General features: G+C 41.3%; 1 protein-coding gene across 3 annotated transcripts in view; it reads right to left on the minus strand.

Moving 5' to 3' along the window:
* Positions 1 to 20,441, minus strand: part of cdin1 (CDAN1 interacting nuclease 1) — a 53,374-nt gene that overhangs the window by 30,198 nt on the left and 2,735 nt on the right. For 2 of the 3 annotated variants that reach the window (XM_034525504.1, XM_034525503.1), the window contains 6 exons: positions 13,329 to 13,374; positions 12,245 to 12,309; positions 11,362 to 11,422; positions 8,352 to 8,424; positions 1,193 to 1,272; positions 789 to 838 (listed from right to left, as the gene is read on the minus strand). In XM_034525504.1, the coding sequence (XP_034381395.1) occupies positions 789 to 838; positions 1,193 to 1,272; positions 8,352 to 8,424; positions 11,362 to 11,422; positions 12,245 to 12,309; positions 13,329 to 13,374 (375 nt within the window). The remainder of the gene's footprint in view (positions 1 to 788; positions 839 to 1,192; positions 1,273 to 8,351; positions 8,425 to 11,361; positions 11,423 to 12,244; positions 12,310 to 13,328; positions 13,375 to 20,441) is intronic. The other variant, XM_034525505.1, reaches the window with a different exon arrangement.

A 20,441-nucleotide genomic window follows, 5' to 3' on the forward strand; every position in this document is an offset into this window, starting at 1 on the left:
GGGGATGTGGAAGGAGGCTGGAGTGGGACAGGGTTGACTGGCTATGAACAGAGCAACCCAGCCCCACCACACACAAGAAAGCTTGGACAGACACAATAACATACAGACGTACCCATGTACACTCATTCAAATAAGTCTCCTCCCCCAGGAAACAGTTGGTTTGCGACCCAGCTGCTTACCCCTAAATAGCTTGGACTCTAATTCTGCCCCTTTAGTCAAGGCTAAGCCCCCGTTAGTTAAGGGGGTGGGGGGGTATTTATAGTTGGGCAAAGAAAGGGAAGAAAAATATAAAATATGAGTGCAACCGAATTACATATAAATAAAATGAAACTCATGTGCGATCAAAGTTAATAGTTCAAATTGGACTGTGTGTGCCCAGAACTCTCCATGGTGCTGAACGACATGGGGCTTATCAGGACTAAATACAATTATATTAAAAAAGGATTTTTTTTTAAATCAGCAAGTAACAGGTATGAAAAAAAAAAATTAAAATATCAAATAAAAGAACACAATAACCGCCACAAGGCTTATGAATGATCTTTTTTCTTGTATCATAGAACATTGGGTCTGATCCACTATGTGCATATGGAGATGCATTTAGATCAGCCAATCATCTCCTGCTCCTCTTCCCTCCATCGCCTTTCAGCCGCTATACCGGTGATTGTGGGGCAGGATGAAACACTTCCTCTGTGAAGCAGAACTTTTATGTCAGGTGAAGCCAGACACATCTCATCCCCTTCAATAGCTCCTCGTCAATTTCAGGCTTAACATTTTATGGGATAGGATACTGTTTGATGCAGTCTACCAGCGGTCCATAACAGCAGTCATTTATTGTGCACTGAAAAGAGGGGGAAGAAATATTATGGCGTGCGAAAAGAGTGGGTGGGTGGAAGGAAGGAAGCCCGTACAGTGCCGGGAAAGGAGAAAACACAGGAGATGCTGGCAGATTGGCAGGCATGACCGCCGGCTCTCACGTGACCTCATCAGCAAACATGAGCGGCTGATGCCGTCTGTCAGCCAGGTGGTTCAATAACACCTAAAAACTCACTGTACCTAAGCAGGGGATTAGTTACATGGAAAAGGGCAGCAAACTTAATAGAATTATATAACAATTAATTTAAGTAATTCAAAATCCCTCCGTGACGCAACACAATTTTAATGGTTTCTTGTAATATTTCATGTTAACACTTACCTGGTAGATGTGTTTGGCCAACATTTGGTCTGGAATTAATGACGGCTCCTTAAGCATGCTGTTGAGGACGGTTTTAGAGGCTGAGAACAGGACAAAGGCAAGAGAAACAATTACAAAAATGTATTATTATTTATTCGCAAATCACGTCAAACATTGAAGCTTGTGTAACAAACAAATGTAAAAAATATATATTATAATTGCTGCATTGAATTGAGAGCAAAGTGTGATAATACACGGAGAAAAGACAGGCTGGACAGACTGTAAATCACCATGCGACTGTTAGTGCAGTATTTCCACACTAGTCCATTAGATGGCTGCTTGGTGTCTATACGGATTTTCTATAGATAAATGTTTCAGTCCAGAGCACAGGAGCCCCATGTAGTTTATCTATGCTATGAACGCTGACTATTCTGCATCTCTCATCCTCATTCTTGCTCTACTAACATTATAAATCAGAAAAGAAAGCCTGCTGGATTGATTTGCTGGTAGTGCAACAGCAAAAAAATCCTTAAATCATTTCTTAAAAAGATTTGGATTAAATGGATTGTATCATTGTGTGACGAAATGGTTGAGGCACGCCATTTTAGTGATACATGGTCCTGAAAGACTTGCAGCATTGCAGACAATACAAGGAATGTTTCTATTCACATTTCAGGCTTGAATGGTGCCTGTACCAACACTGCACAGCGATCTCCAAGCTCATCTAATAAACTGCGCACATAGAACTGTTAAAAACAAGACAGCTTATGTGAAGATTTATAGAAAATTTATAAAAACGGCATTTGAAAAACCCCAAATGAAAAAGGATTAATTGGAAAAGACTCGGGTGTACATTTACAAACACTGATTTGATCATTGAGTGGTTCTTCAATTCATTTCATTAATAAAAATGCATTTGGAAGCCCTTAAGACCTTTCTTCTTAGTCGTCTCTCACTTTGCATTTCTCTCAAAGACATTCCCTGAGAAAACTATCAGACTGGACCAACAGCGCTGTGTTCCCTCATCTACCTTAAATGATGAAATAAAGAGGGAGGAGTGTTGAAGAGGAACAAAGCGCATTCAGTGCTCCCTCCTCTCTTTTGGTTTATTTTTCTTTGTCTCCATCTTTTTCTGCCACCTCTCCTCCTTTTTCTCTCCTCTCCGTTTCAGTCTCCCCCAGCCACGGTACTCCCCCAGCCCAACCCATAACCTCACACTCCCTCTTAGAGCTGCAAGGCACAGCGCTGTGCTTTATTTCTTTGCTCATTTTTCTCAGAGATTGGTACCTTCACACGCAGATCCATACCAGGCTCCTGTGCAGTGCAGGCGGCGGAGAAGAAAGAGGGTTATATTTTCCCCTTGAGTTAGGACACCTCATGACAAATGATAATGGATAATCAATAAAGCGGGAAATATGAGGCAGCAAACTTTATGAAGCCAGGAGACATATTACTCCCCAACAACACTGGTTTCCCTTAACAAAGTCACTACTCGACTGTGCCTAATAATCTGAAGGAAAATCAAAGGACCCGCAACCACATCAGCAATATTGGCAACTTATTCCACTTTAATGGCATTTTGATTGATTTTTTCCCTCTTCCTAATGGTCCTTTTATAGATTTGACGCTGCTTCTGCAAAACAGTGGTGTGTAATAAACCTCCCCGAAGGCAAACGGCAGCCATTAAAGCTCTTGTCTTACTAGCGCTCATAATTGGGGGTTGACCACCACCACATTTTGGTCTCTCACATAACACACACTTCCAGGTTTCTCTACCTCGCTCTCCTTGTCTCTCCAGCATTTTGACATTTTTGGTAGATGGCCATAATAAGTGATAGGATCCCTTCCTCCTGCTCTTTTTGAACGATGGGGTTAAAAATAGCCATAAAGAGGTGACCTTGGCGCTGACATTGTGGAATTTCAGCCAAGCATTGACCTGATGAAAATGGAAGGCCAGACCGCTAATAAATCAGGATGCTTTTAAAATGAGTTTACCCTAATGCTCATTCATCACGGGCTGTAATGCCATTTGCAGGCCCAGGATTCGCTGCTGTGCACAAACACAGCAGTAAATAACAACAGGGCTCCTGCATCCCTCGCATCGCTGCAGCCTCCAACATCAGCATACATTTATTAAAGACGCCCCCGCCTTGCACGGCAGCACTCTTCTATGACACCCTGAGCTCCTCTCTGCCACACACACACGCACGCACACGCCATGCTCTTTAAATACACAGACTCAAGGCACACACAGACGCACACATAAAACATGTGCAAGAAAATAAAAAGCATAATCTGAAGAACACCAGACACAGAGAACAAAGCCCTGCAGCACGAGTCTGCACCTTGTAAACATTCACCAAATTTACTGTAATTGTCCCATGTTGGTATAAATTCTGACGAAGGCACCATATCACACCGTCAACATCTGAACAGAGAAGAACAGAGAAAAGGAGAATAATAGATGTGAAACGCTACGCCTCCATTGGGATTTGCTAAAGAAAACAACCAGTGTAAACAAATCACAAGTCTGTTTTCATATGCAACTCCAAAGATAAAATATATGAAGCAAGGTAACGGCAACATAACCTTGGCTTTATTTCTTATTGCGTCATTTGTAACTACTCTTCCCTTCTCCATGAGGGTGTAAAAGTCATTATCTCTAACGCAAAAAAGTGTTGAGAAACCTCATTAGATAGCAACATTTGTTGAGGGAGGACCATAATAAACAATAACGGATGACGATTGTTATTGCCCCTGACACTGATGAGCAAGTTTGTTTATTAATTAAAAAAACCACTTTTTGCCACGGGTGGGGGGGCGCTTATCCATTTCCTCTATATACCCATGCCCCCCCCCCCCCCTCCCCCATGCACAAGCCATTGAGCTGTGGAGGGGCACTCGTTCATCAAACTTCATGGAGCAAGGGGGAGACAGGTCCTGATAATGTGCGCCGCTAAAGCTGATTTTCCATGATGAATCTCGGAGCATATAAATTGGCTAATATCTGAAAACATTTACAGATACTAGAGGAATTGACTACTTGTGGGACATGATGGATGAGGCTCTGCGACGCTGGCGGACAGCTCTGCAAATCTCTGCGGCTGCCTAAAGCCCTCATTTGATTTTCCAATTTACTCCTTTTAAATTTATCCTCCCGTATTGAAAAAAACAGAAGATGGGAATGAGAGAGAGAGAGAGAGAGAGAGAGAGAGAGAGAGAGAGAGGGAGATGAGAGGAACGGGGAAAAAAAGTGTTTTTAAATATCTGTGGTGGTGTGTAGGTGCTAGTTGATGATATGAGGAGGTATCTCCTGTGCAGGAGGAGCTCAGTCCCTGAAGAGGTTACTGGGGCAGAACTGATCTGCTTCCACCTGATTCTCCCTGATAGCGGCGAGATGAGACTCTACAATTCAGTGTGTGTGTGTGTGTGTGTGTGTGTGTGTAGCAGTAGTAATAGTAGATCTGGGAAGGCTCTGCTATGGAGAGTGGCTTCCTAGGTCAGGCCATTAGGCTGTGGCAGAGGCTGACTGGAGCTTCTCTGCTGAAAAGGAGTAATTAGTATACTTGTCAAGTGAAGTGCCACGCTGCTGCTTACCTCCCTTGTACACACCCCTTGCATGCATACACACACACACACGCACACACTCTGCCTTTGCCTCCTTACTCCCTCCCTTCTTGCTAATGAAGTGCCCTTGCTCTCCGTATTTGAAGGGAAAAAAAGAGGCTGCATATACACAGCAGCTCCACCTTAGCGGAGAGGTGAGAGAAAGAAGAGAAGAGCACTTGAAGACAAAAGAGGATGAACCATTACATCCATAGTGGATATGAAAGTTGAGACTTTACTGGCTAGAACATGATACAATATTCAGTTATCAACGAGTCTGATCTGCAAAACACTGCAGCTATTATGAATTTTGTCAAGGAACCAAAGGATCATAGTAGACACTAACATTCTCATAGTGTTAACTTCAAACACAGGACATTTATAACCTTGCGCACAAGGCTTCTGTAAAGGAATGTGACAATAAATCTTAAAGGCAGTCGAATCACATAGTTACAAAACATGGAGCAGCAATCTAATCTGGAGCTGGGCCTTGGGAAAATGGAAAAGGTCAAATAGCTAGCAAAATTGCCTCCTCAAAAAAAGTATGTCTAAATCTAGAGGCATATCAACTCCTGTCAAAGGAGGAATAGAGAGAAAGATGAAGAGATTTCAGAAGGGGGAATAGAAAGAGCAGGAGCTCCCCCAATGTGAGGCAATAAGAGGTAGTATCTACAGACAGAGTTGGAATGACAATAAAGCGGTTACAATAGAACTGTATCATTTACAGTATTTATTGGCTGAGACACACGCTGTGCACACATGATTTGGGTTAAATCCACTGTCCATGTAGATCTTTCTTGGCATTTTCAAACATTTTAAAATATATTTTTTGTTGCCTACAATAATGTTGGTTACGCCATTTTTCTCTTTTTTTTCTTCATATAATTTCATTTGAAAAACAATCACTTAAGTTTAAATTAAATTTAACTTTATGATCATCTTCTATACTTAAGCCCTAAGGTGCACCCTGCCTTCGCCCAATGTCAGCAGGGATTGGCTCCAGTCTGAGTCATAGAGAATGGATGGATGATATATAGCAACTATAATGACTTAATCTGAAAGCTTAAACAATTTTCAATTTGATCACAACGATAGATTCAACTGTAATGAAAACATACAATTTACTACCGTAGTTATGTTTTATTGTTATTAAATTAAATATTTCCATACAGTGCCTTATTATGGCCTTATAAACTTAATTGACACCTACTGTCTAATCTTTGTGACATTAGTCCATAACCAACAACCATAAGAGGAATTCTGGAGATTTGCTGTATTTCTTCCTAAAAATAATATTAAGTGCACCTGCAAATAGTGGGTTTAAAGAGTGTCAAAGGGCACACGTGACCTTTCCTCCCCTACTGCCCTGCCTGCTTCATGAGACAAGGAACATTATGGATGCTGATATCATATTCAATACGTGATAAAACTGCTTTGAATGTATTGATTTATTTACAAGCGCCAATAGATCGTCTTTTATTCTGCTTGGCTGATGCTCTCTCCAATACTTTTGCTGCAAGGAGAGAGGGGGAGGGAGCTTGTTGGTGGTGTTGTCAGGTTGAGGTGAGGTAGAGGTGGTGTGTGTAGCTAGTGTGAAGGGAGGGCAGGGGTGTGGGTGGAGGCGGTGGGGGGGACAACAACAACAAGCAAGCAAAACAAAACAAGGAAGGGACAGAAAACAATTTAAAACTCTGTATTGATCCAGCACTAGTGATTGTACATACATTCCACAGTCCCAAAGGCCCCATTCCTGTGTCTCTTAAATGCAAAGAGACAGAGAAGGGGAATAAAAAAAACGATGGTGCTAGGCAAAGGCAAGCCACTCACCCAGTTGGGGGTAATGTCCCTTATATAGAAGTCTATCGATCTTTGCAATGTGCCTGCCCGACCTCCCTATGGAGTCCGACAAAAACACACAAATACACACGTACATGCACACTAGAGCGCAGTCTGGGGCTGGAGGGGGGCATGACGGATATACTTGACAATAGCACTGAACCAACCTGTTAGCTAATTGCCAGCAAAGACAATTATCCTTGCATTGTTTAATAATGGAAACACATTACTGGAGTCTAATATGCACACAGGGAGATTGGGCGATTTGACCGCACAGTCCATGTGGACAACAATTAATTTGCAAAGGCCAAGTAGTTCATGGTGAGATTGCAGAGGAGCTCTGTCAAATCAAAAGTCACCCTCAAAAAAACTGACTTCACAGCTGGCAACATATGGAAGGTACAGCATAATGACATCATCATTTGAAAATAGTAGGTCGGAGTCAAACTGTTTTACCTGAAAAAACAGAAGAGATTAATCGACCTAAACTCTAGTGTTTTCTCACAGCGTGTAGGCTTAGTTAGGCTGATTTGGATCTATGATTATCCTGTAAAAGTCACCTAGCTTCTGCGAGAAGAACTACGACCATGACATTACTCACTCACCTGAAACACACTGAAACAATGCATGGCTACAACGCTCTTTTGAAATTAAACAAAGATCATCCAGAAAGTTTCATCAGCTACAAATCTATTCTGGGCAATAACATAGGACGTTTTCACTGTATGGAGATGGAGGGATGCAGTGTGCTATTATCTGAGACGGAGTGCTTCTCCTGGATGAATGCCCTGTTCTACAAGCTGCTCAGACTAGTATTTTGACAGGCAGTGGATAACGGTGGGTCCAAAGCAATCACATCTTTGACTTTGACGAATGGCTGTGCTGTGGCGAAGTTGAAAATAACACACATCCACTTTAATCTCTTTCTTGATTAAATTGGAATCGCGTCTTTTTGACATCATGCGATTCACTCTCAAAGCACTGACTACTGCAGGCACACACACACACACACACACACACACATGCATGCAAACACACACACACTTCAGGATAGGCCTTTTGGAATGTTATGGAATCATGTTATGGATATTTAGAGTTCCTGGGTTTTTGTTTGAATGAACAAACGTCACATGTAAAAAGGTGTAACTGGCAGTTTTGGGGTCAAACATTATTACAGAAGATGACATAATAAAAGCACTAAAGAGGAAAATAGAAACAGAATGTACATGTATTATCTTTATTGACACAATATCTGGACAATCTCTTGGACAAATATTTGCATCTGGAATTTTGTTTCCGAAATGGTTTTCTTTTTTCGGCCACACTTTTCCTCAACTCAATTTCTTTTGAATGCCAGAGTAGGGACGGGGAAAGAGAAGGGGATGAGGGAAGAAGAGAAGGTAGGGGGTAGATGGACGCATTGGGGGATGAAGGAGGGTGAGGAAAGAAATCAGTGGTGTTATAAATAACACTGATGAGGTGAGCTAGAATTGATCCACACTGCAGTTGAGAGGTGGGTGGTCCTCCCAGTGCTTAATTGCCAGTCATGTGCCCTGGGATGCAGCTAGTACTAAATGTGGTCTGTCTGTCATTAGCCTTGGACAGGCTGAGAATACAGCAGCTAGAACTGGAATTGGGACTCAAACAGAAAGAGATTCAAAAGACAAAGTGCTACAATTAAGACTGATGGGGGGAATGATAGAAAGGACAGAGTGGGAAATGGAAAAGTGTTACTCACGCATTCCACCCTCCAGGCCCTGAAGGAACCTGTCCAGGATGATACGAGCCATCAGTGCAGGAGACAGATCCACCTTTACATAGATTGAAAAAAAAGAATGAAAAAAAGAATTTGCCTTAATAAAATAACAACTGGCTTTGGCGCCACTGGGGAGTTAATGCTACTTCAAAACATAGGTATAATGGAAATGTTAGTCCTCTCTGGAGAATTACTCCATTTACAAACCTTCAGACTAAATCCCACATATCTAGTAGGAAGTGCGAGCATACTTCAAAGAGCCTAAGAATTACCGCGCTGAAATTACATGGCCAGTCTAACTTTGGCTGATGTCACAAAAATAATAATGATTGTAATGGTTCTAAATGATATTATTGCGTTTCCAAACCTTGACCTAACTTTCAACAATCCCTGTGAAAATTGGTCATTGAAAGCGTTGCTCTGCAATAACCTGTCCCACAGGAACAAGAGTTTGCCAATTACACAGCTACCCCACTGAATTGCCTTCGCCTCTGTCAGACGGACGAGCGCAGGCTCTCATCTCGTATGAGCGAGAGACAATGGAGCGCTTTAATCATGGGATGATCAGCAAGGCAAAACTTCAGGAACCAACAGGACACACCAGAGGGACCGTGGGAATGCAGCCCTTAATAGGAAGGATAGGGCCTATGGCTCCAGCATACTTTGAACACAAACCTTGAGAGGTGTGCAATGTGTTTAGTTTGAGTGCAGGCAGATGCCCTGACAGGTAAAGGGAGCACTAATGACCGATACTGAAGGTGTCTATCTGACCACTTTCTGAGAAGCACAATGCCTTCCTACACATTATAAATTACATTATCATGAAAGTGTTAGAATGGCATGTGATGAAAAACCAAGAGCTATTATTTATTTTATTATTCAGTTCAATTAACAGGCATCATCCATAAAAAAGGTCCAAAAATGTTGAAGTTGGTTTCGACAGTATGCTTTGAAAAAAGGTGAAGCAAGCGAAATGAGCAAATCTATTTTCAAAAGCGTTGCATTTTGACTGAAAATAATGAGATGCGTGAAGTCATTCCCCGCTAAATTCAGTATGGAAGGAATTAAAACATTGCTTGAAGACAAGCAATTCCTAGCCGGCTCGTTATGAAACAAAACGTTCTTGCAGTTAAAGATCTGTTTTTCTTATTACTTTTTTCTTTTTTTTGTAGCATAATTGGGGACCAAAAGTGAATTTGCCCTCAACCTGTAGTGAGATTGGAGTGTTTCATCTTTCCTCTGATGCTTCCTGGTAACGCTGGGAGCAGAGCGGCTTGTGTCTAAACAATATCTTGTTTTTACCCGCAGCAGTATTTGTTAACAACGCCATAATATTGCGAGAAAGCAGCTTCTAAAAAAGGCCAAACATGTCTATAAAAATTAAGGGGTGAGCACAGAGTTTATATCTTCATTAAGACCACTATTAGCATTTAAACTTAGCATGTGTAGCTTCCAGCTACTGTAGCACCCTTTTCTCTCCCCAACCCTTCTCATCTTCTCTTTCTTCTGTCCTCTCAATCCTTTCCTCTTTGTGCTTATTGGCCTGCTCTCCATTCACACCTCTGGATAATGAGAGAAGAGCATCAGATTTCTGGAAACCTGCATCAGAGCTGACACATGAAAAATGGCAACATTACCAACGCTGGCCCAGCCTGAATAAGGGCCACCTGATTAGTTCAGGTATCTGCATCTCCTTAATTTTCATATTAATCATGAGTCCATCTACATTCTCAAGTAAGACTGCGGCACTTCATGAGTTTAACATGTGACTAAGATTCACAGAACCTTGACTCCTGCAGAAAACTATTTATTGGTCAGTAGAACTCCCATTTTATTAGACCCCAAAGCTAATGGGTGTCAGGTACATATAGCATAACTGCACCTGTTATAAAACCTGTATGTTTAGGTAACCTTTACATAAAGCTCCATATAAAGCATGCAAAAAAAATAGCAAATGTCGAGTTTAAAACACCGATTCATAGGAGACTTCTGGAGAAAAAAAGAAACCCATGAATAGTTTTCATCATTGTTAATCATTTTCCTCTGTTGGAGATATATTGTCTCATAAAGGGATGAAACTACATCAATTAGCGGTCTGGGAGACCATGAGTGCTTGGTTTAAATGTTAAGTAGCATATTAAAATGACAGTTAAATGGTTCATAGACAGTTATCTCTGAGCTGAATTTAATCCTTTGGAGAAAAAAAAATCATGTGTCAATTAAATGGAGAATGAATAATGGCAGTTAGCTTTGAGGTGCCACTAATGCATGTGAACTACTCTGATTTTAGATTAATAAACCCTTAAGAAATATTGTTGCCTGGCGTAAGCACCGATAAACATTTAAAACTGCAATTATATGTTTTAATATGTTACGCCGCATATTCTAACAACCAAAATACGAGGAAAAACAAATACTAACAATGTATTCAAATGACAAATAAATTAAAATAAATAAATAAATATGTGACAAAGTATCTGGCTTCAAAAAAAGAGTATAACAAGACACTAGTGGCCAAGAGTACAAACACCCAATAACATAAATTTGAGTTTTATACCAAGTTCACATCTAATTATGTGTGGGAATCGTTTGCAACAACGTCAACCAGAGTACAAATCCTGCACTGACCTCCCAAGGTAAACACGTGTTAAAGAGAAGAATTAACCGATGACCCAGCTATCACCTGTCCGCAGTTTGGGACAACTCTGTCTGAAGTGCAATTTGGAAAATTACATAATAAAACACAAAAAGTATTTGAACATCTGCTTAATGGAGGCGAGGGCTAATTACATTAAATAATTGATAATGGAGCGGACCAATTTACCAATTTTGATAATGACTAACAGACAAGGCAGAAAATGCCAAATTGCAGCCAATTTTTATCTATCTGTAAATAGAACAAAAGTGGGCGTCAATTGCTCAGATTTATTTTTTCAAAAATAAGAAAAGAAAGAGAGGGAGAAAAAAAAAAAACTAAAGGTTATGCCATTACCTCATTGGCCAATTCGAGCAGGACGGGAGCAGCGGGATGTGCTTTGGCTTCAATCAGATACCTTTATTATAACAAAGAACAACAACAGCAGTGAACAAATATGGCCCACAAAAGGCAGGCAGACAGACAGAAGGGTCGGAGGGGACAAGACCAGGCTAGCCAAGACATGCTAATGTCCCTGATGACTTTGCCCTAGGTGGCATATGGCAGGCCCGGTGCGGTTAAAACAGCCGTGCTTGAAGGGATTCAAATTTCCTTGAAGCCAGATGATAGTGATAGTTAGTTAACCCCTGCCGCCCAAAAAGCCTTTTTTCCCTCGCCAGCTAAAACTGCAGCTCCACTCTGATCTTACCCAGATCGTCTCTGTGGTTTGTTGTTGTAAATGGATTAGAAGTGCATTATCCAGCCTTGTTTTCCCCAGAACAATGGTCTAATATGCTAGATAAAGGCTAATTGCAATATGCAAAGAGGTTTCCCCCCTACAGCCTGTTTTTCCTTTTTAAAATGTAGCCGCATTTATTGAATTACAGATAATCATCCCATCATAAGCCGGTGTAAGGCAAATATCCAACGGCTGGTTATATATTTATTTTTCTGCGTTCAATTTGACATGGAGAACAGAGCTTTAGCTTAGCAGGTGCAAGTGGAGGTCTGGAATGAATCCTCAGGGTGGTGATTTGTTTGGGGGAGATTATATCTGTCATGGTGGCCCACCTACTCCATGACTTTGGCCAGTCCCTTCCACAGTCACAGAACGGGTGAGACAAAGAGAGAACACAGCAGTGGGAGACGGATGAAAGAGTGATAAAGAAAAATAGTGATAGAGATGAATGGAAGATAAAGAGAGAGTGCTGAAGTAATACAATACAAAGTAATACAGTACCTTTGGTAGTAGCTTTCAATAGCTTCTGGTGCATGGTGTCTTGAGAATGTTCTTTTGGTTCGTTTCTTCCAAAGAGAAATGTAACAATAATGTACTATTAATAAATGATTATAATAATGCTTATAATAAAGTTTATTTCCATACAATTCCATTATTTACATTGTTTGGAGGCAAAGCTTTAGCTTACATGTTTCCAGTTTCCCTGAATAAAATGCAGACTGGTTCAGCTTTGACTCCTCTTACATGCTCTATTATTGTATATGAACAAGCGCAAAAGACCTTTGGTCACAGTTATTTAATTTCAATAAGTTTGCTGGGGGTCAAACTGTGCCAAGACAACCTTGTTCAAACCCCCATCCCCCTCTACCCCCCTCACTCAAACCTTGTATTCATTTCCCCTTTTTCGATCAAACAATGACCCTATTCCACATTCCATGTAACCCTGACATTTCCATGCAATTCAATTGCCATCTTCCGTGAGAAGGAGGAGGACAAGGGATAAAAGAGGAAGAGCATTGGTTAAAAAACTACTTATTTAAAAACTACTACACACAGAAAATGTAATTCCACAGAGACAGGCAGTGTGACTGACACCTGTCAGGGGGATGATAAATGACTCCATTTTCTGCTTGTGCTGCCTTCTGCCACTGGCGGCAGCGGCCATTTATCATCATCCGCTGTCAGGCGGGGAAAGCAGCAGTGACAGTGCGAGTCAGCAAACATTTAGCACACGCAGCCGCACTACACGGGGAAATTATTATTGTCAGAATAATAATGGTTTAGCATAATTTATTACAGGTCCACCAAATAAGCAGGGGCTAGATGTTATTAGACAGATGGATGGGAAGGCTTGGCAGACATCCACTGAGGCTCAGGCAGGCAAGGGCCCTCAACGTGAACATGGAGGGGAGGGGGTGGAGGTGTGTGTGTGTGGGGGGGTGGGGGGTGGAATATATGGGGGTATGGTAGGGGGGCATCCTCCAAACCAATCAGAGAGCTGGCAGTTCAATTACAAAGAAATAAAGGGACATTCATCATTCAATTAGGCACCTGTCAGGGCTCACAAAGGAAGAAAACTTCTAACCTGGTACTCCAGGGAGAAGATGCTCAGAAGAGTGGACTGCGAGTGACTGGAACAAATAAAAGAAGGACAAAGTTAATTACCAGAGTGCATTGCACAGAGACAAAGGGAAAGGGGGAGCTTCAAAGATGGGGCCAGCTGCCCTGTAATCTAAAAGAACATGAAAACAAGTGTGGCAAAGTTGTTCCAGATGAACACCTCTGACAAAGGATTCCTGCCACGATGGCGTGGGGGTGGGAGAAAGGGGGAGGTTGAGTGTTGTATGAGAGATCAGAAAACTTTTTTTTTTTTTTTTCTTTCACTCATTCATACAGACCATCTTCCTCTATCCCCTTTCTTTACAGTAAGAGTGTTGAAAGCTAAATTGTTCTTAAGTAAAGTGCAGTCAATCAAAACCAAACAAAATATTGCAAAATTGGAGGGAAATTAATGACATTCATGCAAATGATATAATGGATTCAAGGCCAATCGCTGAGAGAAAGACAGCGTTGACTGGCAATAACACTCCCTTGTTTGGTCTCTTTGCAATGCAGTTGACCACTGAGAGTGTGTACTTGTTTGTGTGAGTTGTGTTGCAATGCACAGATTGGGGAACGTTTTCCAGCTTCACTGTCAGAGCTGGCATATGGACCATTCTGAAGCACTCCCACTGCAACTGATGGGCTTTGAAAATGGAAACTTTCACTCCAGGAAGCTCGGACTCCCGGGAGTCGGTCGATTCCATGGGTTGCCATAAGTTACATTCATCACCAGCTCTAGTCAATGTCAAACACCTGGCAGAGAGGCAAACCTGGAAAACAGGCAGCTCCAACAAGGACTCACAGCCCTTTCGATACCGCTCTCCAACCCCCACAGCATCCTCTGGGTTGAAGATATTCAAAGCAGTGACAAAGTAGTTTTGTGTCTCCATATACTTTTCTCAAGTCACTTGGTTGTTAAATGTAATGGACTTTTTATTACAAGTCTCGTGAGAATGGTATGCAAATACCGACGAGAAGATGAAGCTTCCAATCCGCATTGAAATATTGAGTCCACATAGTCTTTGACCATCAATCACTATAATCCATGAAACAACCACTTGACATGTAAACAAAACCAAAGGAATCTCAAACATTGATTTCCGTCTGGAGTCTCAGTCTGTGACCATATCTTAATAAAAACATTTCAGCCACTGGAATAGTTGATCAGTTTTAATGACTTGCCCCACCAAAGACGTCATATTGGGTTCTCCAGATGCCATTTTTAAAGAATTTTACTGCTCTGGCTGGAGAACAGCTAATTCTCAACTATTTGAACTCTCTGGGGCTCGACCCATCACACAGTTGAGTCTTGTCTCGAGTCTCGTCAAAGGGTGAATTAACAAATGTTTGAAGTAAAGGAGGAGAGGGGGAACTCTCGGAAAACACTACTACCTCAGCATTAATTTACAATGATGCTTGGGGACGAAGGGGCCACTGCAATTAAGTGGGCCATTAAGTGGTCAACTGTCAACATGTGGACACTTAAGGGAGGAAAAAAAATTCTTCCTCACTTCAACCTTGCACCTGAGCATTTCAACAACATTAAGGCCTTATTGTTGGCATGGGACCATCTAAATCCCCCTGTAGGAACAGACATCTGTTAGGTTTTAAATGGATTACTCTCTGTAATAAGCATGATTACTGCCTAATTGCTAAATCTATACCCTGTTAACTTTAAAAAGGGACATAAACTGCTCTAAATATCTGGGAAAACATATCGGTTTCCAAAACACTAAGAACTTCATGAAGTTTAGTTTTTCTTCCTTACCTCTATCAGTTTTTTTTTCAACATCTTGTCCCGAAACAAGACCAAATATTAAGATTTGAAAAAGATAAAAGTATGAAGCAATGTAAAGAGATGAGGGCAGATACCTGGAACAAAACCAAGAGCTGTCTGCGTTTTATAGTCTGTCAAGTTTCACACAACGCTCATATTGTATAATGGCCTTTTATCCATTTAATAGACATTAATAGTAAGTTATTGCAGACTTTACATTAATGTATATCCAATTTGTGCTCTCCTGGGCACAGTAGGCTCACTTCATGCTAAAATATAGAGCTAAGTACAGTCTTACAATGGGGATCTGATCTGGCTGCTGAACAGTAGCTGTAACACATCCACCACCTTGACTCCTAATACCAGCATTAGAGGGACTCGGTCCTCTCTCACTGGCTATAAATATAAATTAACTAATACAAAAAACTATTCCATACATATTCCAAAACCAGATTAAATTTTGTTTTTAAACAAAGCTAATGAGGCGTAATTTATTCAAGTTTGTGCACATTATGAGAAGGATTAGTTTCTGCATGAAACATTTTTAATGCGTTGATATGACAGAAATAAAGTTTAAAAAAATCCAACAAGGACTGTAGGCTGAACAACAACTTTCTTCTCAGAGATAGTCTGGGAGAACCTGAACTCTGAGGGTATATATCCACACAGACGGACAAATCTCAGTTTAACGCATCCGTTAGATGTCTATGTAAACAACTGAGATCATCAATCTCTGTCCTATTTAATTTGCCTGCTTAATTGTACATTGTGATTTAGAAATATGTTTGACAGTTTGGATTTAAACCAGTGTTACATTGTTTAAATTTATGAACACAAACAATTAACTTTTCAGAGAGTCTGTGACACTACAGTACATCGTTACATTGACCTTTGTGTGGGAAGAGAAAACTAAAAATCTCCCCCTCTTGGTTATAATTTAGAACATGGGGAAACAGAAGGTTGGGAGACAGAAGAGTGGTTAGGGAATCATTCACTCTAAACCTAATTACCCTTCCTCACAACACAAGACAGAGCATTAATATGCACTGGCACCCAAAATAGTAAAGCAGCAGATTAAATTAAAAACAATTAGGGACTTTCACTTTGTCATTGGGCTGGTATGCCTGTCTGGTCAGTGCTTTAGGCTCTATTAAGTTAGGCTATCCACTGGTTATGAATCTGACAAATTCATATTTGAATCTCCTCGTGCATTCAGAGTGTATCAGTGTCTTAAGCATACAGGAGAAAGCAGTCACAAAAAGCCTAGAGATTCCCATCAACCTAATTAATAGGATATGGGGGAAATTCAAGCGATCAATTAAATTCAACATCTTCCTATTTACAAATAATTAATCATAAACAATAGCTGTAATTTAGGTAATGAAAGCCACCTGGCTAATGGCATTGGTATCATATGCTGCGACAGTACTTAGCATTTGGTGGATCTGCATGCAGAGAGTGTTGCATGGTGCGACTCTTCAGGGCATGGAACTGGCTAATTAAGGCGTAGCACATATTTTTACTAATGGAAATGAAGCTATTTTAAAAAAAAAAAAGAAAGGGAATGACATGGATGAAATGATTCACTATTACAATGTGTATGGAAATATTGCTTACTTTTCACACTTGGATCTATTGTCATCCACACTTTTATGGCCAAATGATTAGCTAATGCTACCCTCGCATACTTGGGATTTATACATAATTTCATTCAAGCAAGGTGCTGACAATAATATATCATGCATTTACTTTCCTATGGATCAATATTTTATAAAGTGAAAAACAGCTGAGTGTTGAACACTCTGGATATGCAAATGCTGCTAATTACACATGCTGATAGGCAAAATGCTAACATCTGTTTCTCAGCTAAGCCTACCGTCATCAGCAACAAAACAAATGTGTACCAAAAAAAAAAATCTTTACGCGGTAATGTATAAATGTGATATATTGTGACAAGAAATAGAAACAAACACAAATCTCAGTGTGTCATGCAGCTTCATACAAATACTTGCACAATCAGCACACATGTTTACAGTTCAAATTAGTTTTACTTCCCCCCCCCCCCCCCCTTGCAAAACAACTGTAAAGCCTTCTTCCTATTACAGTCAATGCAACAGCCGCCATGTATGCTATTTACTGTAACCGCAGCAATGTTTTATTATTCTTTATTTGTTATGTAGTTTTGTTAGTTAGCATGTAAAGGATGAGAAATGAACAATATACTCTATACTTTCTTTTACCATAACTGAAGAAGGATTCACCAAAAGCCTGAGTAAATTCCACTACATGTACTGATACACCCCCCCCCCCCTCTCTGCAGAGGGCCACAGACCTACAAGCCTGAGGGGGACTGTGGACAGAAACGGCTTTAGCAGAAGCACAACAGGGCATCTTACTGCCTACAGTTGTCCTAATAGATGACAAATATGACCCCTACAAAGCCCTCTTCACGTTATTACAATCTTTAAAAAGTCTGTCTGCCGAGGTGCCCCAAGACGTCACAACTGTTTTATAACGGTGGCAAAAAACAGTGGGAAAGATCCCACAATCACCACCTTAATTGTTATTCCTCCTGAAAGCTAAGGGTCTTCATGACTCTCTGTGTGACACAACATGTTAAAACTATAATGTTGCGTTGCCATTGTTCTCGTGTAATTATTGTCATCGTTGCTTCTGCAAATTCGCGTGGAAATTGAAAATGAGGTCCGTGTTATCCTTCAAGTGGTCTGGCAAAGAAACACATTATGCTGACCAATTGCCTACTCCCCCAAGCGTGGCTGGGGAACTTGTATCATTCTGGGCAATTTGTTTCATTCTTCTTTTGCAATTGATCCCAGTATGCAGAGAGTACCCGGGGCAAGAGGCCCGACCGTAGCCGCCCAGCTGAACTGCGCTGCTTTCAGCTGTAGGTTTTCCTTCTGTGTGCGTTTGGCTTTGGGGGTTGAGGGACGAAACAGACGAATACAGCGGGCAATATAATGGTCTTACTCACAATAAACCATATTTCTGTCGATAATTGTCAAATTCTTTTCTTGCAATCCAATAACAGAGAGTTTTCATCCTTCAAGATAGTGTCCCTTATAATCGCTTACTTAAACAAGCAGGCTGCTTACCTAAGTGTTTTTTTAGCCCAATGAGCTGAAAAGGCTTTACAATCTACTGTACACAGTATACAACATCCCTCAGATATGAAGAGAAAGTAGTCATTCCTGAGCTTCCTAATCAAGTAATTGATTGCATCTATTATTCATGAACTCCTTAGCCTGCCATGAAGTTGTAAACTCAGCACAGTTTCTCTGCTTTCTACATCCCTCTTCTCTGCTTACACTTCATTCATCCCTTCACTCTTCCAATGCTCATCTAACCACATAAAGCTGTGGAATTAGTTGGCCATCCTCTCAGCCCTCAAGGGTTGTACCCCTAAGCCCCAACTGCCAGTTTGTGTTTTGTTCAATATGGGCGACCAGGAGTGTGTGGCTGTGCACCGGAGGCCGTCGGGGCTGCCCCCACAGGCTCTACACTTGATCAGTCTCTGGGTAATGTCATTGCCACTTCCAGGCTACAAAAAAAGCTGTCGTATTCTACCTTCACAAGAGCTACAACAGAGCAACTCAGTTGATTCCACAGAGACAATAGTGGCGATCACAGTTAAATGGGAGTTAAACGCTCCGACTGGGACATTTAGCACCAGCACTGTTTATGAGTTTGATATATTCCAAACTTCATAAGTCTTTAGATGTCCTCTCACCTTTTTAAAAGGCATTGTTCACATTTAAAATCTGCGATCCAGACAATCTTCAATTTTTTTTCATTAAGATAATTCTGCCGTTTGATTTGTAAAAAGATCTTTAGGAATTTCTAACAAGATTCCTACTATTGTGAAAAAGACAATTGATTAGGGTGTGTGAGTCTTAAAAAAAAACAATACACATTTAACATAACAATAACTGTAAATGGATTTCCAAAACTTTGCCCTACACTGTAAAATATAGTCTGAGGAATAATAAAAAAGGATAGAAAAACAACAACACAGATTTTGTTAAACTAAATGTATACAGAGCTGGCCAATTTAATGTTTCGTGCCTGTTATCAAATCCTAAGCTTCCTCCGGCATGTAAAAAACACAAGATAAACACAGCCACAATAAATAATCAATGAGCATGTCCCTAAGCTTCTTCCCGGGTCTAGATATTACCATCAAAAACAAAGTGTCTGTAGCCAAGAAATCACCATATCAATGGCACATCCCACAACAACCCTGTCCCACGCTTTCCTTCCAAAGATCATGCTAGATAAACCCCAAATAACAGAGAAATTAACAAATGCTTGACATTTGCTCAACATCCATTATTCTGACACTTCTTCAGAATTTCAAAAGGCTGAACGCATGCTTAATCAACATTCATATTCCCAGAGCGAGCCCCAGCACCATATTGCAGCCCGCCTCAGTGCTGATGAAAACGGCACATTAGGGCCCGATTCGAAAAACGTTCAGGGACTCCTCACCAGGGAGCTCTGTCTGTCTGTGTCTGTGTGTGCGTGTGTGTGTGTGTTTGTGTTTGTGTTTGTGTCTGTGTGTGTGTGTGTGTGTGAAAGAGAGAGGCTGTGTTTAGAGGGGAGGGATGCTTCACACTTTACTTTTTAAGCATTTTCCAAAACAGAGGCATCGCCCCCTTTCTGCACAACCTCCTACTTTCATGACTGTGAAAGCCATATGAGGAGTGAGCTGAATGGCATTTTAAAGAGGGTGGGGGGGTTATCATTACATCCAAATTCATTCATAATACAGCACAGAAGGACACAGAAGACTCTCATACACCCTCCCTCTTTTTCTCGCCCTTCTTACACAGACTCTCTCTGGGGACAAAGGGTGGAAAGACTGGGGTCCCCTCTAGACCCGGGGGAAGCCAGGCAAGGCCTCAGAGAGCAGCCCATCATTTCCAATTCTAATACGTGGCAAGAGAAGGACCTGATGGGACTGATGTCACATTTCTCCCCACACCGACCTGTGATGAGCCGTCCCACCCCCCTCGCTGCCTAGCCGCGGTCCAGATACTAGGCAGGACGCCGCGGCTGGCTAAAACGAGGGCAAGGAAGAGAGGGCGAGAATGGGGGTTGATATTTGCATGTCCCTCCATTGTGAGTGGGGGTAAAAAGTGACAGCACCGTGTCCAATTCTTTTCCCCCCAGAGCAGCTCGGGCCCGGCAAGAGAGGCCAGGCTGACAGATGACTCCCAACATCTGTGTTATGCAGCCGTTACAGATGAGGGACTCCACATCACATCTCTCTCTTTCTGTCTGTCTATGGGACACTCCCTC

The sequence above is a fragment of the Cyclopterus lumpus genome, chromosome 22, assembly GCF_009769545.1.
Source record: "Cyclopterus lumpus isolate fCycLum1 chromosome 22, fCycLum1.pri, whole genome shotgun sequence".
NCBI classification, from domain to species: Eukaryota; Metazoa; Chordata; class Actinopteri; order Perciformes; family Cyclopteridae; genus Cyclopterus; species Cyclopterus lumpus.